The sequence below is a fragment of the Anomalospiza imberbis genome, chromosome 26 (genome assembly GCF_031753505.1).
Source record: "Anomalospiza imberbis isolate Cuckoo-Finch-1a 21T00152 chromosome 26, ASM3175350v1, whole genome shotgun sequence".
Taxonomy (NCBI): domain Eukaryota; kingdom Metazoa; phylum Chordata; class Aves; order Passeriformes; family Viduidae; genus Anomalospiza; species Anomalospiza imberbis.
In genome coordinates this window covers 1,350,470-1,375,235 of record NC_089706.1, presented here as the reverse complement: position 1 = coordinate 1,375,235, position 24,766 = coordinate 1,350,470, and the positions used below count along the sequence as shown (strand labels likewise).

At 53.5% G+C, this 24,766-nt stretch overlaps 2 protein-coding genes across 4 annotated transcripts; both read right to left on the bottom strand.

The window, feature by feature from the left end:
- Positions 1-404: 404 nt before the first annotated feature.
- Positions 405-12,455, bottom strand: TBC1D22B (TBC1 domain family member 22B). The gene is made up of 13 exons (XM_068173216.1): positions 12,264-12,455; positions 8,463-8,519; positions 7,192-7,508; positions 6,189-6,368; positions 5,620-5,690; positions 5,091-5,219; positions 4,624-4,689; positions 3,647-3,761; positions 3,097-3,203; positions 2,656-2,731; positions 2,248-2,375; positions 1,926-2,021; positions 405-1,455 (listed from the first exon to the last, which is right to left on the bottom strand). Exons 1-13 carry the CDS (start codon positions 12,317-12,319, stop codon positions 1,327-1,329), a joined length of 1,527 nt encoding a protein of 508 aa, XP_068029317.1. The 5' UTR covers positions 12,320-12,455; the 3' UTR covers positions 405-1,326.
- Positions 12,456-13,506: 1,051 nt separating this feature from the next.
- On the bottom strand, positions 13,507-24,398 carry PHTF1 (putative homeodomain transcription factor 1). Of its 3 annotated transcripts, none has more exons than XM_068173458.1 (18): positions 24,279-24,389; positions 24,158-24,214; positions 24,015-24,084; positions 23,320-23,478; positions 22,813-22,972; positions 22,402-22,527; positions 21,453-21,612; positions 20,221-20,391; positions 20,059-20,141; positions 18,912-19,116; positions 18,454-18,582; positions 17,756-18,028; positions 17,105-17,236; positions 16,897-16,983; positions 16,338-16,493; positions 15,850-15,945; positions 15,152-15,277; positions 13,507-14,814 (listed from the first exon to the last, which is right to left on the bottom strand). In XM_068173458.1, the coding sequence occupies exons 1-18, from the start codon at positions 24,315-24,317 to the stop codon at positions 14,794-14,796; spliced, it is 2,250 nt and encodes a 749-aa protein (XP_068029559.1). In that variant the 5' UTR covers positions 24,318-24,389; the 3' UTR covers positions 13,507-14,793. The 3 variants fall into 3 exon arrangements, with proteins under 3 accessions (XP_068029559.1, XP_068029558.1, XP_068029560.1); XM_068173457.1 differs by having other exon boundaries at positions 18,912-19,124; positions 20,064-20,141; XM_068173459.1 differs by lacking the exons at positions 13,507-14,814; positions 15,152-15,277; positions 15,850-15,945 and adding exons at positions 16,680-16,730; positions 16,763-16,813 and having other exon boundaries at positions 16,334-16,493; positions 18,912-19,124; positions 20,064-20,141; positions 24,279-24,398.
- Positions 24,399-24,766: the final 368 nt, after the last annotated feature.

The window sequence follows — 24,766 nt, the reverse complement described above, 5'->3', positions numbered from 1 at the left end:
GGGCCTGCCCACAGGGACGCTGTGGGGGACAGCAGCGAGAGCTGCCCTGGCTGCTGGGGACAGCCGCTGCTGCATCCAGGACTGCTCCTCCCCGGGGTGCAGCCCTGGCACAGCCCTGCCTGCAGGGCCCGGGGGGCACTGCCAGCACGGCAGCCCCTGTGTCTCCAGCGGGCTCTGCCTTGCCTCTGCTGGGAGCTCCCACCTCCTCCACTGCCCAAACCCTGAGAGGTGTTCCTGTCACACCTCGGGCACTGCAGGAACACGTCGGGGTAGAAACCTGCAGCTCTGGAACAACCCCCCCTCCAGAGGGGCTCAAAACCCTACAACACCACAGCCAGGCATCCTTCTCAGGCAGGGAGAGGACGGGGAGAACAAGGGCTTCATGTTATAAATATAAAATCTGCTACAAAGAGAAGACATATATTGTACATCTTTGACCCATATACACAAGAACACAATATACACAGAACGCCTCGGAGGAGTGGGGACGTTGTCAGGAGGTTTTTGGGAGATGTTGCTCCCCTACCAGCACCCCCTCCGTGCCTTCCCCACTCTCTGGATGGGGCTGCACTCACAGAACATCAGTCACCAAAAGTTCCACCAGGCTGGCACGCATCATTCCAGGTGTGTGTGGATGGGGTGGTCGTGGCCCCCGTCGTGCCTGCCCTGCTGCCCTGGGGGAGAGGTAGGCGAAGAGGATGGAGAGAAGGAGGGAGGGCAGGCACGAGGGACTCTCTTGTGAACCCACAAAGTGCTTGGGGGGGGTCTCTGGACCCTCCTGGAGCGAAGGTAGGCCCTGAGAGAAACTTCTTGCCCTGCCACCCTCGTGGGGAAGGATTCTGCGGCCAGGCAGGTCTCTGATAAGGCATTTTCATCTGGGGCTTGGCGCAAACGGTGTCAGAAGAGAGGAGGGAGCAGACGGAGCAGCGCACGTGGTGCAGGCCAACGGGAGGCAGCAAAGCTGAAGTGGTCCCAGCCAGACAAGCCAGGACAGGGAGTGGAGAGGACAGGAGGGCTTCGTCTCTGGCTCAGTTGATCTGTAAAGCTTCCCCCATGTTCTCTCTCAGCCCCTTGAAGCCTCCCTTCCTGGCGTGAGCCACCAGCACGGAGTGAAATACTGAGAGTCGTCAAAATGGCACATCCAGGCGCATGGAGTGGCAGACAGGCACACGTTCAGAGTTAAGACAAGAGTTCAGGTGAGCTTTGTACAGCAAAGAGCAGCTGCTGGCTGGAGTGTCCGAGGACTTGGGATGACAAAAATGCCACAGTGATCAGATCGGGCCAGGACAAGGGGCGGGCACGGGAGAGAGGAGCCAGTCTGGGCACCTATCGGCGGTAATGGTTTGGGGCATCTGCAAACATGTACTTGAGTCTGTAGGCTTCAGCCAGCAGCAGCCCAATCTCTTCATTACCCCAGTGTATCGTGGGCAGGTTTTGTAGCAACATCAAAAGGCCCTGGAAGAGAGGATGATGCTTAGTTTGGAGAGGCTGAAAGCAGAGCACAGATCCAGTGCAGGCTTGGGGCTGGCCTGAGCAGTGGCAGCAGCGCTCAGTAACTTTTGTTCACCACACTTGCAGGTCTGGAAGGCTCAGGGACAACATCAAGATGTGCTTGGGTCTAGATCTGAACCAGTGAAGCACCCCAAGCCCCTTGGAGTAAGGGTGCTGTTACAGGGTTACAGCTGGGCACAGGAGGGCAAACACTGTGATCACAGCTGGAACGGGATGTTTGAACCCTCCAACAGCTCCATTCTCTGTCCTTATCACCAAGACTCAAGTTAACTTCCAGGCAAAGCTCCTGAGACCAGATGTTCTTGGAGCCAGCTCTGACAGCTGTCTATGTCCACACTGGGCTCCCAACCACAGCAATTCCCTCCCCTCTACTTCCCTTCCCCAGGGAATCACCCCCAACCTCAGGGTCTTACCTGGAAGTCTTCCTCATCCAGGATCTCCTTCCGCCACTTGATCAAGAAGGCAGCACAGACGTACAGGTGGAAATGGGAGAATCCTTCTGGCTCTGACTGTGGACAGCAAAACTCTGGGTGAACCCCTGCAGCTCAGCTGGAGAACGACCCCCCGACACAGGTGTGAGCCACCCATCACCCAGCTGGCTGAGAGCATCCTGGGGCCACACTGCTTTGTCTCCCTCAGCACCCCAGCTGGTGCCAGGACACCTTTGTCCCCGTGGGGACAGGGACACAAGTGACAGTGACAAGCCAAGCAGGGAGGGCAGTGGAGCCTGCATACCTGGTAGGTGTCCCAGAGGCGGATGGTGCAGCGGAGGGGCAGCTCCCTCATGAGCAGGTTGTTCATCCAGCGAAAGGCAAACTGCAGGTACTCGACCTCGTACTTCCTAAAGTGATTATGTACCTGCTCTGAAACAGCACATTTCACTTACACACCTGGGGCTCACAGTGCCCCAGCTCCTGCACGCTGCTCACAGCACAATGGCTTTCACACACTTTCAGGCTGAGACCTTTTTCTCCCCAGTTCCTTCTCTGCTCACCCTGTGCTGTCACCAGGGGGTTTCTGGCTGACCCTGCCCTGCTCTGGTTCCATGAGTGTTGTAAGAAGTGTCTACCCCTGCCCTGAGAGTTCTCCCAAAGGAGGCCTCCCTCTGCTGTGACAAACCTGACCAGACTCCATGTCACCTACCATCGATCCGGCTGACCAGCTCCTCCAGGGCTTTCACTTTCTTCTGGATCCCTGGCTGTGCAAAGGTGTAATTGTCCTGTGGGGAGAGGCTCCGAGTCAGAAGCAGCAGCTTGAACTACAGCTAGAAATGATCAAACCCGGATCAGCAGCTGGACCGTTGGGGTGAGATTATTGTGAGCCAAGGAGACAGGGCTCATGAGCACCAGGACTGTCTGCCTGCTGTGAGTTCCTTTGTCAGGATGGGGCCATCTGGACAGCCACAGCACCCATCTCCCCAGGATTTCACAGATTAACAGATTTAGTGAAGAAACTAAAGTCACCCAAGTAGCAAAACCTCCCTAATGCTGGAGCATGCAGAATACTCACCCAGACAGGGAGAGGAGACAACCACACTGGCACCCCAGCGAGGGCAAAGGAATTCCCGTGGCCCCAGAGGCTCACCTGGATCCCATCCAGCAGCTTGCTCATGCACCAAAAGCTGTCGGCCTCGATGCTCCGTAGAACATCCTGGGACAGGTTTGTCACATCAAAGTTTTCCACATCCTCCTCTGCAAAAGAGAGAGAAGAGCATCAGGGAGATGGAGGACACCAGGGACATGGGACAACCCCAGGGGCTTTATCAGGCCAAAGCTCGGCAGGAGGCACTGCAACACTCTCCAATCAGGAGACACAGGTCTGGCCCTCCTGCCTTGACTGACCCAGCACTGCCCTCCCTTTTCTCCATGGGAAGAGAGCACCCACCAGGCTGCTGTCACGCCACTAAATCAGATCAACTAACAGGGCTAGGCTGGCCCATTTCCAGTTTCAGAGGCTCAGAAATCCTGGCAAGCAACCAGGGAGCAGAGATACAGCAAGAGGTCAAAATACAACTCCAGCCTGGCCCAGGCACTCCGAAGGAAGAGCACAGCAGAGCAAGTTTTCCTCATGCCAGCATTTCACAGCACTTCAAACCCCATGGTCAGGAGTGCTTGGAGCAGCAAGTGTCACTTACCAACATGCTCAGAGAGGAACACAACAAAGAACGGGGTGACCAGGTCATTGATGCCCTGCACATAGCCGCTGGCTGGGTGGCGAATGGCCCAGATAAACAGGATTCTCTCAAAAATCTAGGGAAGAACCAGGGGAAAAGCAGGTACCTGCATTAGCCATGCACAAAGGGAAGGCAGAAAAGCATAACTGCTAAGCTCAGGGAGTGCAGACCATGCACTGACAGGCTTTTCTGCAGCAGTAAGGTAATGTCAGAAGCATAAAAGTCCTAGGAGAGACTCCTGTGCCATCCACAGATCCCACATGCAGGCCAGCCCAATCTTCAGACAAGACAGTCCAGGCTTCTCATCAAAACCTCTGCCTGAAGAAAGGCAGACCCAACTTTTCAAGACCCAGACAGCTTAATATCCACAGGACAGGGCAGAGCAGCCTCCTTGGCTGAACATCAGGTGGGAAGATGAGGTATCAGCAAAGTACTTCCAGAAAAACACCACAGATCAGAATACTTCCCAACAGGGTAGCCTCCCTCCCAGCCACCAACATTCCCAGACTGCCCCAACCCCCTGGACACCATGCTCTGCCACACCGAGCTCCTTTCCAGAGAGGACAGCTGCCCACACCTCCTGGCCACCTCTTGAACCCACCCCTACCTGGGTTGCTCCCATAAAAGAGGTTTTGAAGCATAACAGAACTATCCTGTGTTCTGGTTCAAACACCTTCAATTTGTCTCAAAAGCTTCGGGTTTTTTACCAGCTCTTGGCCACACCTCACCAAAGCAGAGATCATCTCATAACCCCCCAGCTCCACGTTTGATGGCTTTCAGAAACGTGGGACAAGACCAGACAGTTCCAGGAGGTATTTGCATCAGGAGCTGTCAGGCAGGGAAGTTTCCCCACAAAGTTAACTCCCTAGGAGCAGTGCTGGCCTCACTCCACACACACATCCATGGCACATGCAGGGCAGGAGCTTCACCCCCCTTACCTCCTGGACGAGTGGCTGCTGGAAGAGGGGAATGAGTGGGTTGGTCCTTGGAATGTCAATGTGGATCTGGAAAAGAAGGTGGGTTACACACACCAGCTGTGCTTTCCAGGGGCACAATGACTTGTCACAGGCTAACAGAGGGGAATCCACCATGAGTGTTCCCCCAGGCAAGAGCTGACAAGCACAGTGAGGGCTACAGATGACAGCTGTACTGAGAAAATCATCTGCAGTCTGCTCTGCTCATGTGCAGGCAGGTAGTTCAGAGCTGAAATTTTCCTAAATTAGATCAATTTAGGAAAAGCTTAAACTAACAAGGACAGAACCATGGGGCCTTTCCCCCAAAGAGAAGACTCCTCCTAGCTGCAGCTAGAGCAAGTCTTGGCATGACCCCACCCATGAGAACAAGCAGCAGCAAGAGAGAGGAGAGGGCTGTACCCAAAGCAGAAGGGCAGGAGGAGGATTCCTACCTGTCTGTAGGTGTCCTGGTGGTGCTCCTCGTTCCGGGAGTCGTAGTATTGCTGGATGAAGCCGAAGTACTCCTCCCTCTTCCGCTGCAGGGTCAGCTTGCGGCGCTCCGAGTTGGCGGGGAGGTAGCCCTGCGTTGGGAGAACTCAGCTCAGGGCAGACCCTCCCTCCCCACCAGCCCCGAAATCCTGCCAGCTGTGCACAAACATCAGGCACACAACTCAGGAGCTGGGCAAAGAGCTTCCATGGAATTTGGCCTTCCCAGCCCCTGAGCTTGGAGTAATCCAACTTCACCAGACTCAGTTCCCCAAAAGGGAGTGAACCAGCCAGTGCCCACACCAGTCTGGGCTTTGAGCCCCAAGAGGATGCAGCAATGGCACTCCCTGATCAAAAACCCTACAGCTCACCTGGAGGCTGGGCACTGGGAACACACAAGCAAAGCCGGCTATGGGCCACGGGGAGGTGCAGGAGCACTGTCCCTGAGGTGGCACAGTCCTCCCAGACTCCGGTGTCACAGCTCCCAGTACTTACTGACAGCAGTCTCCAGGTCACAGGCCGGACCTCTCGGGGCACACCAGGCCAGCTGCATTTTCTCAGCTCATCTGCAAACGGACAGTGGTGGCAATGGATTAGATCCTAGGCACGTCCAGGCACCACTACACCTAGAAGGAGAGGAAAGCCCAGTCTGCTCCTGCAGGCTCTGGAGACAATGAGCCTCCAGGAAGGCTCCCACACTAGCAATGACTGGGGGTGTGGGTCTGCTGCAAGGAGAGTAGAGATGATTTCAGCCCAGCTCGGGCACAGAACAGGGAGCCGCAGGGTCACCAGTGTGCCAGGACCTCAGTTCTCATGCAGAGACAGCCCCCAGCCATCCCATCTCCATGCAGACACAGATCCCAGCCATCATGTGCAAGATGGAGAATGATTAGGGACAGACAGGGAGGGGCTGGAGGACATCCCCATCTGTCAACAGGGCGATTGCTGCAAACACCCATCTGGTACAACTGCAGGCAGTGATTTTTTCCACCCTGAAGCCGACCTGATGCAGGCAGCAGGCCCCTTCTGCCCTCCCCTGCCCACCCTCATTGTGCCCCACTCACCCAGGTCGGTGTTGTGGCTGGAAAGGAGCTGCCGGAACTTCTCCAGGCGCGTTTTCTCCCGCACGGTCATGGGGGGAGCCCCGGAGGCGTTTTGGTCAGAGATTCGAGCCACGAGGGGAATGACAGGCCGGAGAGGGAGGGACTGCTGCTTCTGCAGGGGGCTCCGCACACAGGCCTCCTCTGGCAAGGAGCAGAGGCTGCACTGAGCTGGGGATGGAGGTTCCACCTCTCCAACCCCACCTCACTCCCACAGCCACTGTCAGACACTGCAGATTTCACCCTTCTGTTCCTCAGCACCACTGGCCCACTCCAATGGATCAGCACTTCACAGGCATCTCTGGTGCCTCTTCCACCACTTCCCCCCATTTCTGCCTCCTTTCCTTCCTCCTGCATCCAAACACCTGACTGCAAGTGGATCAGACTTCCCTCCACACGTGGGTAGGACACAGGAGACAAGGCAGACTGATGTTCAGATCTGCTCTGCTCTCCAGATCCGAACATCAATCAAGCTAATTGCAATTGCAGAGACAGGAGCTGATGGGCTGCCAGTGCCATCTCCTGAGGTACTCTCACGGCACAGGCAGACAAGGCAGTGAACAGGGGTTGCTGCTGCCCAATTCCCTGCCCAAGCTGTGTCAACATGACCTCACCCAGACCTTTGCTAAGAGCAGCACACCAAACCACCATGGAAGCAGACAGTGAGCAAGTGTCAGCAAGAACTTAAAAGATCTCAAAACTGACACAGCACCCAGAACATGGAATACTCTGGGGCAGACATGCCTGTATGCAGGCTGTTGAGCAGCTGAGGACACAAGCATTAAAGCCAGGCCTCTGAAAATGGTTCCTTGGAGTACGGGACACTGCAAGGAAGAAAAAGCCTCTGCTGTGTTATGGGCTGTGTCACAGCCTCTTGCCCGTACTGGGAGTAGCAACCAGCAGTTGAGTTCAGTGGCCAAGTAAGAGAGCACTGGAGCAGGAGGCTGCTCCTGAAGATGGCTCTTACCAGAGGTCCTGGACAGCTGGGCCTCGCTGCTGGACTTGATGACCTTGCAGTTGGTGGGCAGGTCCCCGAGGGCAGGCTGGCACCGCTCGGGCTTCACCCGCAGCTTGCTGTGGTTCTCCAGAACCTGCGCTGCCGTGGCCTTGGCCACTTTAGAGTTCAGAGTTTGCAAAGAGGACGAGGAGGAGGAGGAGAAGTCCTCGTCTTCATCATCCCCGATGTCCCAGGCGTCGCTGGTACTGCGGGCAAACTCGTGGAAGCTGGAGGCCTTCTTGCTTTTCATGGGCAGCCCACTGGCCTTGGAGCGGTCCTTGATGAAGCTGTGAGCCAGAGGAGCAGGATCAGAGCCTTGCTGTTGGATGAGTGCATTTTATTTCCTTTCCCCACGCCCTCACTCCAGTCAGCCAATCCCTTTTTCCAGTTTCCCTGCTCCTCCTCCCAGACCTAAGGACTATGTTCAGTCTCTCTGGGCTGCCCACTGTCAGGAGTGGCTGTCACAGGCTGCTGTGGCAGCAGTCTCAGAGGCCACAGTGGCAGCACACAGCTGGAGAGGTGCCAGCCTTCCTGGCTCGGAAGGGCAAATGTGAGACAGGTAAAATTCCTCCAGCCCTGCCTTCCCCCACCCTACACAAAACAGGTGGATTAACACTCCAAAAAAGGCCTTGCACCCTGGAGAGAGGCACGTCAGAGGGCAGACACAGCAGGTCTCCTTCCGAGGACACTCCCAAAACAGCTGCAGTTGTTCCCAGCAGCCAGGCCAGCCTGGGTCTTTCCTCAGGCACAGAAGGAATTTACTCTTTAGCTACAGGAGCCAAAGTCCACCACCTGAAGCAGAGAACTTTCACCACTACACAGCACGAGACAGGGACAAGGAGGCAGTTCAGACCAGGAATTCTGCCTTTTCCTGCTGGGAAGGCTGCTGCAGCTCTCCAGCCTTGTAGCTGCTGGGCAGTTTTACCTCCCTTTCCTTAATTCCTCCAGCTCCACAGAGGAGCAGAAGGATCAGACACTGCTAAAAAAAAAAAAAAAAAAAGGTCTGTTTCCTTTGATGTGGGTGTTACTGTATGGATTTCTGGCCATAAAGGGCACCAGCAGATAATCTCTCCCTGCAAGCTTTTGCAGAGCTCAAGGCAGCACCACACCCCTTGCACTGCTGTCCTTCTCTGTTGCAATATCACAGTGCCAGGGATGCTGGAGACCTCCACCTACTGCAGAACTGCCAGGCCTTGTGGCTGCATCTCCAGGAGACAAACACTTACTTTTTAAACACTTACTTTTTGGGGAGCCGGGAATCCAGTGGAGGATGCTGTGCTCCATAGACAGGCTGAATGCTGCAGGAAGGGGAAAAGAAAAAAATCCAAGATGCTGTAAAAAGAGGTCCTACAAATAATCTCAGCCTGAAGTGGGGTCATGCTTCTTGCCTGCTATCAGGAGCTGAATAAAAGCCCAAAAGCAGCTTCACAAACCTTCTAACTTACAAGCCTTAGATCCAAAGTGCCACATGCAGATGAAGATTTGTTCTTTGCAGCAGCAAAGAGAAGCCTTGTTTAAACTCTTAGGCCCAGCCCAGCCTGAGCTGGGATTTGAGATCTGCTCTTTCCTGCAGCACCAGCTCACTCCACGTGGCCACGTGTCTCAGTCTACCTGCTGCGTACACTGACATTTGTTCTCTTTTCCAGTTTGGGGAACTCACCCTGCCAGGCCCCGTGGGACGGGGAAGGACTCCAGGCAGGGACACCGGGGCTCCTCCATAAATGTACTTGAGGGCTTGAAGCCCATGCTGGCTCTCAGGATCACAGCCAATGCCATGGAGCAGGAATTCCTGGTACAGTACGTGGTTTGCCTCAGGTCCAAATCCCAGTTTAATCAACTACTTCCGACATGGCCTGAAATGAGTCACCACACCTGGGTCCCTGGTTCTTGGGACTCATGGGACAAGGAGCCTGAGGGCTCCAGGCCCTACAAGGGGAGCATCACCTCCGAGAGGAGCCACTAAAAAAAAGCTCATCACTGTTTTTCCAGACTCTGGAGGTGAGACAGGGATCCTGAGTTCTCACCTGCATTGGAGGAACTATTTGCAGCCACCCCACCCTGGGAAACAACCTCTGGAAAACAAGTCCTGCAATGCCATGGCACAGACAAAGGCCCTTTCAGAGCTGGCACACAAGGAACAAGCTTCTCTTGGGTCAATAGAGCTGGCCTGGTTTCTAGGAGCTGCAGATGGTGCCCAGCAGTAAAATCAGCAGAGCCCAGCCACAGAGGAGAGGCATGGCAGCCTGGTGCAGCTGGGAACAAGCTGAGGATGCAAAAGCAACAAGTCCAGCTGGCAGGGGAGAGATGCAGAGAGCCAGGAAAGAGGCTGGAAACAACCACAGCACAGAGAGATCCTGGTGGAGCAGCCCAGCCAGGGGTGGGCTCACCACTGCAGTGGTTGTCCCTCGTGGCTGGAAGTCCTCACGGAGTTTATGCATCAAGGATTAAGCCTAGGACAGAGTGTGATGACTAATGAGCACCTGGAAGTCAGGACTGCAGTTAAGCAGAGGCACCTCCACGGGTGGACATAGCAAAGAGATGATGAGGAGGAAGAAGAACAAGCCCTCCAGAGCAGCACTGCTGCCCAGTGACGTGTGGCAGCTCCCTGCAGCACAGGAGCCAGCAGAGCCTCTCCCGTGCCCAGTACCAAACTCACACTGTCCCAGGACATCCAGCCAAGGTTCCTCCACCTGTCAGGGACCCACAGGCTGCCAGAGGGGAACTGCTTTGATTGGCCTGGGAGGGCCTGGACTCCACAAGACCCATGAAGGATGTGTGTTAGAGAGAGGAGGGGATGTGGCAGCCAGTGCTGGGGGAGGAAACCCTTTCCTGGGGTTCTGAATCAAGGTTTGATACAATGGCAGAGGGTCCCACCTGCACACAGCTCTTTCTGAAGCCTTACAAGCCAGACACTCCCCAACAAGAGTCTCAAGCTGATCTAAGCCGTGCTCCCAGCCTGACTGGATGAGTCCCCTGTTCTGTCCCGGTTTAAACTCTTTGGGACAGGCATTTCCTGCTCCCTGGATGCTCAGTGTAGGGTGCAAGGGTGACCAATGGTGTGAGGTACAATGGCTGTGCTCCCTGTGTGACACCTCCCAGGATCATCACAGGGTGTGGGTTATTGACACTGCAGCAGAGCATAGCCATGAAACACCACTGCCCCTCTGGGCACACAACACATTTACTTCCAGCAGGCTGTTTCTCCCCTTTTAAAACAGCATTTAAATAACCCCAGCAGACCCTGGCTGCCCATCTCTCTGAAGAGCAGGGAATAAACAACACATCACAATATGCCAGAGCACTCAGCCAACACATCCCTAGAAAATTACCAGGCAGAGAATTCCCACTGCAAAAAACCACAAGACAGCACTGGAAAAACAAAACTGCTTTTACCAGTTCTAAACTTACACCTAAAATCCACCCTAAATCTACAGGGACCAACTTTATCAGCAAATAAACTTTATCAGGAAATAAAAGCTAATACAACTAAGCGACCAAACGCAGAAAGTGTCACGGAAAAGGAAGCCAACACAGTATCCAAGTCCCTACAAAGCCTCCCTCTGCCAGATTGTCAGGGGAAAGAAAGGAGAGAGCCAAGAATCTGTACAGGAGGGTCTCTCAAAGCTCAGACAAAAAAGAAGAAAGGGAGGTGGCTGTCTAGTGACCATGGATGCAGGACATCCCACCTCCACCCTCGGAGTCAGGCTGCTGGAGACCTGTTGGTGACTGTCCCTGGAAACAACGAGCACACGGGAGGGAACAAGGCTCCTGGAGGCAGGATACCTGCCAAGCAGGCAGGCAGGAGGAGAGAGCACTGCCACAACCTTCCCAGCACAGAGTGTCTCAGGCAGGCCCGGCTGCCGGCCAGACCGGTTCACCTGGTTTGAGTTTCCAAGGAAAAGCTCAGAAGTCACCAAAAGGAGAAGAGAGGTGCTGTCCACGACCACCAGCTGAGAGCATGGCTGACAGCTTCAGCTAAGAGGCAGGAGCAGCTGGGAAATAACCCGGGGAAAGCACAGGACTGTCCTCCCACAGGGGCAGCAGGGGAGGAACAGAGAGCTCCTTGCTCTCCCTCTGCTTACCACAGACATGGATTGTCCAGCCAACCTGAAGGAGCTGCACAGTGACAGGCAGATGAGCGAAAGCACTTCAGAAAGAGACATTTAACTGGCCCAGCAGGATTTAAAACCAACTAAGTATTTCAGACTGCACCCATACCCCAGGAGGCGAAGGGCAGGGCTCAGATAAGGCAAATGAGAGCAAAAGTGAGGAGCAGCAGGCAGGAAAAGCACTTGTTTAGCTCCACAGAGAGACTGATGCCCTCTTTCCACGTCAGCCTTGCTCCCAAGGCGTTGTAGGGAGCCTCTCCATCAGCACCAGCCTCTTCTTCCCAAGTGCCATGTCAATCACTCATTTCACTTGTTCCTGCCATCCCTGAGAGGTGCCTTGAGGGGAACTGAGGCAGGGGAGGTACAAGCAGAGCCCCCCCAGTCCTTCCCCTCGAGCAGAGGGGGACCAGGAGCGGCATCCCACCCAGCAGAGGGTAATGGGGGGCTCCCCTTTGGCACAGAGCTGCTGCCGCCCAAGGCGACACCTCTGAGGACTTCGGGAAGGGTGAGTTTTCTTCAGGATCTGTGCAAAGGAGGAGGGCACGGCCCTGGCTCTGAGCCTACCCCAAAGAGGCCTCCAAGGTCCCTCCGTCCTGCTTCCCATGGGGGGCACACGGGGGGTCCCCGCAGCCCCCACACCGCCTGCCTTGTCCTACCGACGAGGGAGCAGCTGTGCCCCCAGCCCTGTCCGCTGGACATTAAACCTTCCAGCAGCAAAATGCCGCTCCCTCAGCCTGCGGTGGCCCTGGCATCGCCCCTGTTCCAGGGAGGAACCCCGGGGCCCCCAACCAGCCCCGCAGCCGGGACAGATCCTCCTGGCATCCCCGACCTTACAGGGCGACCCTCAGCCCCGGAACCAGGCTGGGTGACAGAGCCCCTTCCCCGGCCGGAGCGCGGGGGGGCGCGGCCCTCGCACCCCTTCCCGGGGCTCACCTGCCCGGCAGCTTGGCGCTCCGCTTCCAGAACTGCCTGCCGCTCTCGGCCGCCATGGCGGAGGGCGGGGCGGGCCCGGCGGGCCGGCCAGCCCGCGAGCGGGGAGCGGGGACCCCCGGCCGGCCGGCCCCGGGCGCGGAGCAAGGCGCGGCCCCCGCAGCCGCCTCAGGCCCGCCCGCCCGCGGCCCGCCGCGCCGCCATCTTGGCTCCGGGCGGGCCCAGCGCCGCCATTGGCCGCTGCGCGCGAGGCGTCGCGGATCCACCAATCGCAGGCGGGCGCGGCCGTGACGCGGCGCGGGGGGCGGGGCCCGTGCGGTGGCGGGGCGGGAGCGGCCGTGGGGCGCGGGGGGCGCGGGGCGGCACCGCCCGGCTCCCGCCGGGGGCGGAGTGACTCTTCCTGCGTTTTCTTGGGATTTCGGCTTTCCCAGGGAATTCGCGGCGCGGTTTCATCCCCGCCCTGGATCCCGCTCGCCCGTCGTCTGGCGTTGTAGGTCCGGTGAAGTGGCTGCTTCGGTCTGACACAGGAACTGTTTCTGTTCAGACTTTTAGAATGAAATAAATGAAATAAATTAAAAACTGCCTCCAGGCAGCGTGGCATTTTCTGCACCAGACGCTGTTATTTGTCTTCTTTTTATTTATAGTGCATAAAGCCCATAAATAGTGCTCCAGATTGGAGTAACACCTCTCATATTCTTACTATTATTCTCCACCCCACTTACTCCCATATGGAGCACTGAAGAATAATTATTAATGAGTAATTATGCAAATGTTCTATTGTATATGCAAATTAGGGGACAAAATCTTTTCCTACTGCCACCCCATAGCAAATACTAAACGCCTGCAGCCCAAAGAAGTGCAAAAAAAGGCAAAAAGAAATGAAAACCAAAACCACACACATGCACAAACCAGAATGGCATTGTAAGAGTCAAAACCCGAACCACGAGCCCTACCTGTGTGGGATTTCCCCTTCCCAAGACCTTTCTCTGTGCTTCCTGCATCCACATGGCCTTGGAATGCTACACAATGGATGGATGTGCTGGCTGTAAATATTTATCTATTGCACAGCACCTCCACACAGACTCCTGAGGTTCTGACTGCAGGCGCCTGCAAGTCACTCGTTATTTTTACACAGATCGTAAACCCCAGCTCCAGTTCGTGGCCTGTTGGTTGTGCACTGTCTAAACCAGGGCCCTGGTTGGCTTTCAGGGGTGTGAGCCAGGTTTTACCCACAAACATGCTGCTGTTCTGGAAAACAAATGCAATTTATTATTGGATGTCTCCTTGACCCCCCCCCCCGTTCCAGTAACAGATGTTCAAAAAGATGGTATAAAAATCATCAAGAGCTGTAGGAACCCTTGGTAATGATGAAGTGCTTGTCCTGCAGGTTTATTTGCACATTTTGCTATGTAAAAATGTCACCTCCTTTTACATCTCACATTTTTTCCTTGTACAGAAAATAGCTGTAAACAATTTACTACCAAAAATTCTTCTGCCATTTCACCCTCCTGTGAAGGAATGAGAAGTTCCTCAGTTTTTGCTCTTTTCACTACTAATAAATAGAAGCCATTGGAGCCAGTGAAGGGAAACGTTGCAGAAGCCTTCAAAAGTTTTCTCGCTCTCCATGACCTTTCTAAACATGAACCTGAGCAAGTCTTTGTCAAAGCTGGTTTCCCCCCCAGATTTCCTCCCCAGGTGTTCAGGGGGAGGCTCTATTGCAGGGCTGGGCTGCAACAGCTGCTCACACCATGGAGCAGAGCTGCTGTCCCAGCCAGGACAGGATGGAGCCGAGTATCCCAGGGAACGGATGTGACAAAGCATTCTCCAGCTCGTGAACACTTTGTCTGTAGTGTGTGTTGAAAGGTTTTTCTCCTGTAACCACTGTCCTCCAAAAACACTGATAATTTCTCTGCAGCAGCCCCAGCACAAGCCACCAGCAGGATTTGGGTGTTGCTGGATTGGCAGCAGGGAAGGGGAATTCACCTGGTGCACCCTGGGCTGCTTCAGGATGGAGGCAGAGCCTTGAGCACACACAGCTTTAAGGAAAGAAAAGCTCTTAGCACAGCCAGGTCAGTGCAGCAAAGGATTCTCAACCTGGAATATTCCAGTGCAGCCCCAGGAAGGCTGACTGGGCCAGGAGGGCTGAGTTCCTCCTTGCCACATGCCCAGGGTCCAGGTTTTACAGAAACATGGCCCCAGCCACAGCCACTGGTGTCCCCCCAGCTGCAGCTCTCCTATGGCTTTAGTGTCTGCTGTCCCACAGCAGTTCCTGCTGGTTCAGGGCCAGCTGCCAGGATTTGGCCCCATTAATCCAGTTTTTCTGTGCGTGCCATGGGATGACATCACCGAGGAGACCAGTTCACTCTGGATGTTGTAGAGCAGTAAAGCAGAGAGAAAACTTCTGATGCATACACTGGGAATCTGTTTAAAAACTGGAATTACAGATTTCTGTCAGTTTTCTTCTTTCTGCCCACGCTGCTGGTTCTCTTCTCTGGTGTTTGGTGGAGATGCCCAGGGCTGATGTTCTGCCAGTTCATGGTTTAATTTTCCATAACTGCAAAGTGATAAGAAAGGGAGTTTGGGTCTAACAGGAATGGTCTTAATCTCCAAGTAACATTCTGTGTCTCCTGCCCCTCCTGCTCTGCTCAGTGAGCTCCAGTTCCAGGATGAGCCACAGGAGGACTGGGATAAAGGGAGGAACCCTGGATTCTCACAGCTTCACCTGAAGGGAACCAAAACTGAAGTGAGCCCTGTCCTTGCCCCCAAAACTGGCTCAGGGAGGTGGGGACACAGCCAGCAGGTTCTGGTGTCTGGGTTCCCAGTGCAAACCCAGGCTTCTCTCAGGGCTGTGGCCCCAGAGCTGTTCTGCTGGCTGGCTCAGGGACACTTACTCTGATATTGAATCCCAGCAGGTCACTGATCACTCCTGAGACAGCAGAGAGGATGACAACCCGTGTGATGTTGTAGATCAGTGGGTTCATGGTCAGTCCATACAGCCTGAATGGACTATCCAATTCCTGCAGTGACAGGACAAGGGTCCATTAGCACTCCCCAAAGATTTCATCCTCTGACTTTTAGCTTAGCACTGGCACAACAGACTGGGCTGCCTCTGTGTCCTTTCTTAGATACACGTACAGGAATTGCCAGTGTTCCAGAGACATCTCCTGCTGAATCCAAAGTCTCTGCAGCAACCCCAGCTGCCCCAGAGCCTGACGCTCCAGGCTGCAGAATCACCCAGCCCAATCCATGGACTCAGACTCTGCTCACTCCTTCCCAAATCTCTCCCTGCTGCTGGCAGCGAGCTCCAGCATCAGAGCAGCTGAAGGAAAATGAGACTGGAGCAGTCAGGAGAAGCTGTGCTCACGCCAGCCTCTCCTCTCACTTACTTAAACCACTGCTCATCAAGAGTTCTCAGCACTAATTACCACACTGGCCTGGTGCTGCTCCCTTTCCTGTCACAGCTGCAGCAGCACTGAAAAACCCCCTCTGTGAGTACCAACTCCAAGAGGCAAGGGAAGGGCAGGGCCACATGGCTCTGCCATAACTCCCTGCTGCCATAAAATCCAGCCATTCAGGCACAGCAGCTCACCTTCAGCAGCTTTGTGGACAGCTTCAGCACATTGTTCACCAGAGAGAGCTGCTCCTTCTTGTTTGGCTTCTTCTCCATCTTCAGGTATAAGTTTATCTGTGACAGACACCACAGGCCAGGGGTTGATATTCCAGCACCAGTGCCCCCAACCGAGTCCTAACTAAGGGAAACTGGAGCCATTTTTGCAGTCTGCTGTCACTCCTCAAGTAGTGAATTTAGCACTGATAACACCGTTCCTTTCCGATTGTTTTGGCTAACGCACATGAACCCAGAGACCAAAATAATCTAGAACTCTGGAGTTTGAGTCTGGCCCAACAGGACCAGCTCATCCCTCCCATGCTGACCAGTGCTTTGTTGCCTTCTGGCCAACACAAGGGTTGATCCCTACATTTTCAAGTTTGATTCCAGTACTCAAGCTGGTTTGAAATACAATAACTATAGCCAAACAAACCACAAAGCCCAGGGGAGAACAAGCTGAAGGGAGCTACCTGCTCAGTGAGCAGGATGGAAATGTTGCTGTATTTTTTGTTGGTCTCAGAGCCCAGAGATGCCAGACGTAGCAGAAAGAGGAGCAGTGCTGCCTCCCACATCAGGAACTCCCAGTTGTAAGCTGCACTCAGAAAGGTTTTGTGACCCTTAAGAACCTGTATGGGGAGAAAGCAAAGCACCAAATGTCACTGACAAAGTGCCTGTTCTTGGGACAAGTGCGCAAGCACTGCCCTTGCTCCTCCTCTGCCCAGCCCTGTGTGCTCTACAGGCACTGACAGCTCTTCCCAGGAAGTGTAAATCACTCCTGAGATGGGGTTACAGGGAAAGGTCTCATTTCTAACCTGCCTTTAGCTTGGAATTGGATATTTTTTCCTTCTGCTCAGAAAAGGAGCCTTGTTCCTCCTCTCCCCTCCCTCTGTCCAACTAACAGGCAATGAAGTGCCTTTCCTTGTCCCACTGGCAGTCTCCGCCAAGCCTTTTGTAGGCTGGTGAAAGAAAAGCCTCCAGCACTTGGGAGGGTTTTCCCTACTTTATAAACCACAAAGGATAAATTCTCACCTGGGCACAGCAGATAAAAGCAATTGAAAGAGCCAGTAAAAACACTGAGGACACCACAACATCCACAGACCTCTGGGGGCCTCGTCTCTGCAGAAACAAGGACACAGGGTCAGGGCTGAGTGTGGTGTGCAGGCAAAACCCACCACAAACAGCTGGCACTGGCACTGGCACTCCCTCTGCAATAACCAAACCCCAGACCAGAACTCACCTTCAGGTAGGAGCGAAGGGATAACCAGATCTTGATGTTCTCCACCTTCTTGAGCCTGAAGTGAGGGATTTCGTATTTCCTGGCTTTCCGAGCAGATGTAATGTGACTGAAGAGCTTGGCAAACAAAAACCTCTGCAAGTTAAAACCAGAACCATAAATTAGAGTAAAACAGAACAGATTGTTTGGGATTCTTAGTGGTATCAGGCAAAAGGGGTCACTGGAGGAAGCTCAGCATGAGACCTGGGTACTCAGCCTCTGTAGCAGCAGTTGTTTTCACAGAATTCCAGATTGGTTTGTATTGGGAGGGACCTTAAAGCTCATCTTTTTCCAGCCCTTGTCACGGGCAGGGACACCTTCCTCTCTCCCAGGCTACTCCAAGCCCTGTCCAACCTGGCCTTGAAGACTTCCAGGGATGGGGCAGCCACAGCCTCTCTGGGCATCAGAGAGGGGACAGAGTAAGACCTTGGGGACAGGTAAGGGGGAGACAGGCGAGTCAGGAATGCTCTTGATAGGTATAAGTTGTGACTGATCAATAAGAGCCTTCCCAGACTCCCATCCCTGACCTTGGGATGAGATGAGCTTTAAGGTCATCATGCCATTTTTATTTCTGCTTTCCACGTTCCTGAAAGGCACCAGGACCTTTAAACCCACCTGTTTGTAGGTTCTCTCAGCAACACACATCATGAAGAAAAACATCCAGGTTAAGCACAGCCTTTCCAGAAAGTTGATGGCAGACAGGATGAGCACAGGGGCGCTGATGGGGGCTCCACAGAAGATGTGCAGAAGCTCCATCAGAGAGATGGAGCAGAGCTGCTCCAGGTTATCTGTGCGGAACAGTCTGTAGAGGAATGGCAGGAAGGCCAATCCGATGGTGATGATGTTTCCCAGCATTTGATACCCCACTCCTTGCTGGTGGGCATTAACCTGGCAAGCAGGAATAAAAATGGGATGATTACCTGGGGTTTGCATCAAGGAAAAGGCCTGCTGTTGTGGTAGCATCAACTCAGACAAGCAGTGGGCTCCCCTTCCCTTCACCGGACAGAGCCTAAAATAATTCCACCCATTTCAGTCCAAACCCAAAACCAATCAGCCAAATAATCAACCCCCCACTTTCAGCACCCTGCAGAGACAATCAGTGATAATTAGCACTCGTCCGTCTTCAAGAGAACTCCTAAACTGGTGGTTAGGCAATTTTTCAGTAAGAACATGTGGGACAGCCATCTTTGCAGCTGGGGAGGGACCAGTGTCCTACTGCCCCTAATATTTGCATGTGTAGCTGTTTCCAGGGGTTTTGGTGGTTGTTTTCTGAAGCGTGAGGGAGAGGTTGCAATGCCACACAGCCCCCTTACCCTGCTCATGATGATCCCACTGATCTCCAGCACGGACATGTCCACCTTCTTGCAGTCATTCCCTTCCCAGATCAGAGCGCTCACTTTGGCAGACGCTGGGCTGGTGTTCTGCAGCCAAAACAGATGGTTCTAGAAAAGAGAGAGGAGTGCAAAAGCTGGGTCAGCTCTTTCTGTCCTGCTGTAAGAAATGCCTTTGCCTAGACCACATTTGGATTGAGGGGGAAATTCCATTTTGGGTGAAATGCTTTGTTTTGGGATAAGCAGCTGTGCAGTGGGCAGGGGATAGACTTGATCCTGAATCACTGATATCATTTCCAGCACTCCAGACTTCCAGGGTGACTGCGGCTTCATCCAGGCTGCTCACCTTGCACCAGCAGCATCCTCATGTGCCACTCATATTTGGGAAGACGGGGGGAAGAGGGAGAAGCACTCCCAGCTCCTGGATGGAAATCACCAACCTGCTGGAAGACGTCTTCCTTCAGGTCCCTGCGGGAGTCCCCGCAGGGGGAGCGCTCCTCGCTGTCGCTGGTGCCGGAGGAGCGGCACTCGGGGCCGTGCAGGAGATCGTCCCACAGCATGTCCTCGGTCTCCGAGTCCTGCCGGGTGCTCTCCGAGTCCCGCCGGCTCCCGCTGCAGCTCCGGGGCCCCACGCTCAGGCACGACCTGGGCTCCTGCAGCAGCAGCAAGGGTCACACGGCACAGCACCACACGTGGCTTGCACAACCAGCACCTCCTCCTCATCACCCTCATCATCATCCTCCTCCTCCTCTTCTCCCCCAGCTTCCCAGAGCTTTGAGTGCTCCCAGTTGCACCCACACGGTGGAAATGGTTCAAGACAATGTTTGGGGAAAAAGCATTTCTATACCAAAACTCACACAGAGTTAATTCCCTATTAATTTAATTCCCCATTAATTCCCTACCCCCATTCCAAATAAAAACTGACATATTCATTTTAATACAAAAATGTCATTTTTTATGCCTTTTGCAGAATGTGTTTTAATATTTCATTTATATTCTGTATTAATTTATATATCTCCATATTTATAACTTGATATTCACATATTTGTATTTTATTTTCAGGTAGGGTGAGTGGCAGGGGCAAAAAACCAAAGTAAAGAAGTGACTGAGTATGTCTCACAGAATAGATTTATTCCTTCATTACAGGAGCTGGACTTGATCCTTGTGCGTCCCTTCCAACTCAGGATAGTCTGTGATTTTAAAATCAAAATTTATTAGCTTAAAAGCTGCAAGCACAGCACTGCCTCCCAACCACAAGAGCAATTGCAGGAGCAATTAGAGGCAGCTGGGACTGTCCTCTGCTGCCAACAGAGTTAGTTAGTTATTTGTTCGTTTGTGGTTTGTTTAACAAAGCAGCACAATCAGGACTGTGAGCACTGTGAAGGTTTACAAAGCTGCCAAGCAGCAGGGAGGGAAGAGGTCACACCTTGCACCTGAGGATTCCGAAGCACAATCATTTCATAACTGTCTGTTCTGATGGCGGGGGGGTGGAATGAGATGAGCTTTAAGGTCCCTTCCAGGCCAAGCCACCTGTGACTCTGTGAGCCCTGCCAGGCCTGGGAAAGCTCCCTCTCCTGACTTTACGACCATACCTGCCTGTATAATGTGGATTCCAGTTCAGACTCCACAACACTGTCAGAGTCTCTGGCACCTTTCAGGGCTTGCTTGACCTGCCAAGACCAAAGGAAAATCACCTCATTATCCACAGAAAACAGGGTGTGGAAAGCAGCACTAATCCCACCTGGGTACCTGTGAGACAGCCTGGTTGAGAGACACCAGAGGCCTTTTCTTCTCCTCGTAGCTGTTGTCACTGGAAGCCCCTTCCATGCTGGGGCGTAGCAGGATCCTCTGTGCCACGGCCTCGGCGTCCTCCTCGCTCGACAGCTCGTCAGAAGCACCGTCCCTGTTGGTGCCATCATCCTACACATGCACAGCCAAGGCCACAGCAAGGACCAGCCTGAGTCCCATCAAAGGCTCAGGGGCAGAGCTGCCCCCCTGGCACAGCCCTCAGTGCCTGCAGAGGCAGCACACGATCCCCACAGAACACACAGGAACAGAATTCTCTTGGCATCAGAGACTTCACAGATTTTAACTCCTTCCCCCTGCTCTTGTCTTGCCTGAGAGGTAATGAGAGAGAATTTTGCGTGGGTGGATTTGGAGTTGGGGAAAGGGCAGGAAGAGGAGGATGCAGCAGCAGCTCTTGGCTGTGCCTTACCAGAGCCTCAAGCCCAGATGTATCTACGAGCTGGGGGGTAACAAACCCAAAATCCTGGGCTGTGCCCCTACACCAAGCTCTGCCCCCTTCCAAGCTCCTTCACAGAGAGGAGGTGGGATGGCACAGTACAACAGAATTCCACACAGGATCTACTCCAAGTTCTTCATGTGGAGTTAGCACACTACAAGCCCAGAGGAAACTCAAGAGTAATTCCCAAAATCTTTATGTTTCAAAGCTTTCAACAGAGGTCACGATGCTTTAGCTCTTTCTCTCTCCCCAAGGGAGGTCTCAGTCTTGCAAGACAAAATATTTTATGGAGCTGCTTTTGAAAATGGCCAATTTAGTCATCATCAGCACTCTCCCTTAACTGAACACCTTGTGATCAGAAGTGTCAACAATTAACAGAGCACTCTGGTCAAACACACATTCCAGCACTGTCTGTTTGACCATACTTGGTCAGGTTGGAGCAACCTGGGCTAGTGGAAGGTGTCCCTACCCACAGGGGTGGAATGAGCTTTAAGATTCCTTCCAACCCAAAGTGTTCTGGAATTCTATTCTATGATTATGAAAAGAAAGTACCAGCACCTTTTCAGCTGCTCAGTGAGAGGCAGAAAGGGATTTCTAGGTTCTCTAATGCAGGCAAAGATTAGCAGAAGGAGGGAATATCTTGTATTAGATCAAACCACCCTGTTAAATACCAACACACTTCTGGGCACACAAAGAACACACTGAAAATGTGATTTCAAAGGATCTCCCCTGGCAGTACCTGATGGCTCTTCTCCCCATCAGAAAGTTTACTTTTCTCTTTGGAGTGCAGCAGCCTGTGGTCAGATCTGGCCTGTCTGGGTTTGATGCCATCAGCCACAGCACTCACACCACTTTCTGTCTCAGTCCCTTTCTCAGCTACCAGCTTTACTGTTCTATTCCTAGGAGAGAAAATACAATTAAATGCTTTTATGTCAGGGCAAAACTCTTTGGGGTAAAACAATCTGCTTGTCACACAGGTGCAGCATCAAACAAGATACCTAAGGGATAAATAATTTCCTTCGGCAGGCTTTGTGTGCTGAGTCTGTTAAAAGATTTATATCTGCTTCACTCTCACTCAACATGTCTTCTGTATCTCTAATAGTATCTTAAAACTTCCAAATCAAGGGGAAATTTTTCATTATTAAAAAAAAAAAAAAGCAATCAGAAAAAAAAAGTCCTCATGAAGAGAAAGCACCTGTGAGCTGGAAACTCACCAGGAAACTCACCTGGGGAAACAGGAGAAAACAATGAAATATTATCCCATAGAATCTCTCCTCCTCTTCCTTGAGTTACTTTTAGAGAAGGAAGGTGCCAAAGTGAGACAACCGTCCAAAGCAGAAGGCACAATTGCTTTTGGGAATCAGCTAAAACAGCAATATAATCTTGGCACTCACTCAAACAAGGTCACTTATCTGATAAATAAAAATAAACTCCACCACATTCTTCAGCTCATCTAACACTTGGTTTCACACGATCTAATTTTATACAGTCTAATTTTATATGATCTAATAAGGACACACTAAATATTCCTGAGGAATCAGCTTCCCACATTGCCATGAAAGTTTTAATTCAAGAGAAGACTGACAGGCTGTGGGGATGTCAGTGACAGCCCATGCTGTGCCTTCATTCTCCAGTACCAAATTGCTCCCAGTGTCATGAGCAGCACAAGCCCCGCAGGGACCACATACCTCCTCTGGAAGAGCAGACTGGATAAATTGGTCAGCAGAGATGCAGAGCCAGACTGCTCTTCCTTGCTGGTTCTGTCAGGAGAGCACCAACTGTTCCCATCCACACCCACAGGTTTGCGTAACTTCCTGAGTTTTAAGACAAGGAGAATCAAGTTGGTGTAAGAAGCTACTTGAAGGCCTTTTTTAAAAGATCTGAATGAGACTGGAACAGCTTTTTGCATGGCATTTTTCTGAAGCCATGCAGACAGAATACTGACTTCCAAACTCAAAAATTCTGCCTATACCCCCAGCACATCAGGGCATCACCGGGAAAGGCACAAGGGACAACATCTGGAGGGAATCAGGTTTGCTGCAGCCACCTGAAGGAGGAAAGCTGGCTCCAGTCCCCCCGAGGGCCCTGCTGGTGCTCACCTGCGGCGCCGGCTGAGCCCGTTGCTCCCTGCAGGTCTGTTCACCTGGGTGGACACGATCTGGCAGTGCACTGTCCCCAGCAGCAGCATAAGGCACAGGGGTCCCATCACTTCACTGGCACTCACAACAGGCACCATGAAGTACAGCACCACTGCTACCACTGGAAAGGGGGACATGGCACCAAGGCAAAAATTAGAGGGTCTGTCTCAACTATTTGTTTTTACTCTGCTTTGCTGCACTGTTTGTTAACTTCTGCAATTAGTAGTGCCACACACTGTGAAATGCACATTAAGTAGGTTCCAGACAAGATCCTCATGCTTTAGATTATGGACTACAAAATCACAGACTCACTAAGCTTGGCTAAGCCCTCTGAGCCCATCGAGTCCAACCACTGCCCCAGCACTGCCAGGTCCACCCCTAACTCCTTTCCCCAAGAGCCACATCCATACATTCTTTGATGTCACATTCCTTGCAGGACAAGGTTTATGGCAGAGCCTGTCCCCTCACCTTGCATAACGTAGAGCACCAAGAGCCACATAAAAATACGCTGGGAAGTGACCTGTATCCACCACTGGCTGAACAAGGGGAAAAACACCACTCTCACAATCCCCTTCCTCGTCAGCGATGTCCAGGGGATTTCAGGCTTGGCTTTGGCAAAGGTAGAGCCTTGGAATTAAAGGGGAAACAAGCCATTATTAACTGTGAATCACGAGAACTCCCTTGCTGGAGTTCCCCGTGTGGCAGCCCCAGCCCTGCCACAGGGCTGAGCAGGGGGTGACAGCAGCCCAGTTTCGGGCACCATTCAGAGCCGCACGGTCCCAGCAGCCACAGCTACAGCAGCTCCTCGTCTTCTCTCAGAGCTCTGGCTCTGCCCCTTCCCTGCCCACCCAGCACTCCTGCAGAGCCACCCGAACCGCTCCTGCTCTGCTCTCAGGTTTTCAGTGCTCCCGAGCAGGGGCTCCCCGGGCAGCAGGGCAGGTTCTGCTTCCCTCACCCTGCACAAAGCTGGGATGCACCTAGAGAACCATGGAATACCCTGAGCTGGAAGGGACCCGCAGGGACCGCCAACAGTCCCACCCTGGGCATCCCTGGGGAAGGAACCTTTCCTGATCCGCAGCCAAACCCTCCTGTGACCCAGCTCCAGCCGCCCCCTGGTGCCATCCCTGTCCCGGAGGGGAACGAACAGAGCCAGCTCCGCTCACCGCTGATCAGATCCACGTCGATCAGATCGGGCTGGATGCGCCCCTTTTTCTTCGGCTTGTTCTTGAAGCCCTGCGGGGCGGAACACGCGGCCGGGTCAGCGGCGCGGGGCGCGGGGCCCGGCCCCCCCCGCCGCCGCCGGTACCTTCATCTGGGTCTGCTCCACGGCCTTCTCCCATATCTGCTGGTCGTAGGCCCCGATCTGCGGGGAGAGGAGGCTGAGGGCGCGGCCGGGCCCGCGCCCGCCCGCCCCGCGCCGCACTCACCTTCTTCTGGTACCATGAAATGGCATCGCGACAGGCCATGGGGAGCGGCGGCACCGGTACCGGCACCGGTACCGGCACCGAGCCCGGCCCCGCTCCCGTTACCCTGGAAACCGCCCGGCGCTCGACTGGCGCCGCCTGCCGCCCCCCCCCCCCCCACCCAGGCAGCGCCAGTCGAGCGCCGAGCACCGCCCCGAGCCCCCAGGCCGCAGAGGAAAGAAGCGCCCAGGCGGGTAAAGGACAAAATCAGACTTTTGTTTATTAAAAAAATACTTTACAGGAAAAAAATTCTATGCATTCCGCAGGACTATTTTACAAAGAAATAGCTTAACAGTTTGACACTGGTGTACAGTCAGCTACCGACAGCGCGGGGGGCGCGGGGCCGCCCCCGCACACGCGCGAATGTCAATAAATACACTAAGGCCGCACAAAGCAAACAGTCGTCCAGGCAATTGTACACGTCCTCTGGAGGCAGAGACCTTAGATAAATT

Excerpts from the sequence above, each read along its gene's own strand:
- PHTF1 (XM_068173457.1), bottom strand. The coding sequence starts at position 24,317 with ATGGCCTGTCGCGATGCCATTTCATGGTACCAGAAGAAG. Across the intron at positions 24,085-24,157 it reads TGGAGCAGACCCAGATGAAG|GGCTTCAAGAACAAGCCGAA; the intron begins GTACCGGCGGCG and ends TCCGCCCCGCAG. Across the intron at positions 15,946-16,337 it reads CCATCCTGCTCACTGAGCAG|ATAAACTTATACCTGAAGAT; the intron begins GTAGCTCCCTTC and ends TGTCTGTCACAG.
- TBC1D22B (XM_068173216.1), bottom strand. The coding sequence starts at position 12,319 with ATGGCGGCCGAGAGCGGCAGGCAGTTCTGGAAGCGGAGCGCCAAGCTG. Across the intron at positions 3,762-4,623 it reads AGCAGCCACTCGTCCAGGAG|ATTTTTGAGAGAATCCTGTT; the intron begins GTAAGGGGGGTG and ends GTTCTTCCCTAG. Across the intron at positions 3,204-3,646 it reads GTTCCTCTCTGAGCATGTTG|AGGAGGATGTGGAAAACTTT; the intron begins GTAAGTGACACT and ends TCTCTTTTGCAG.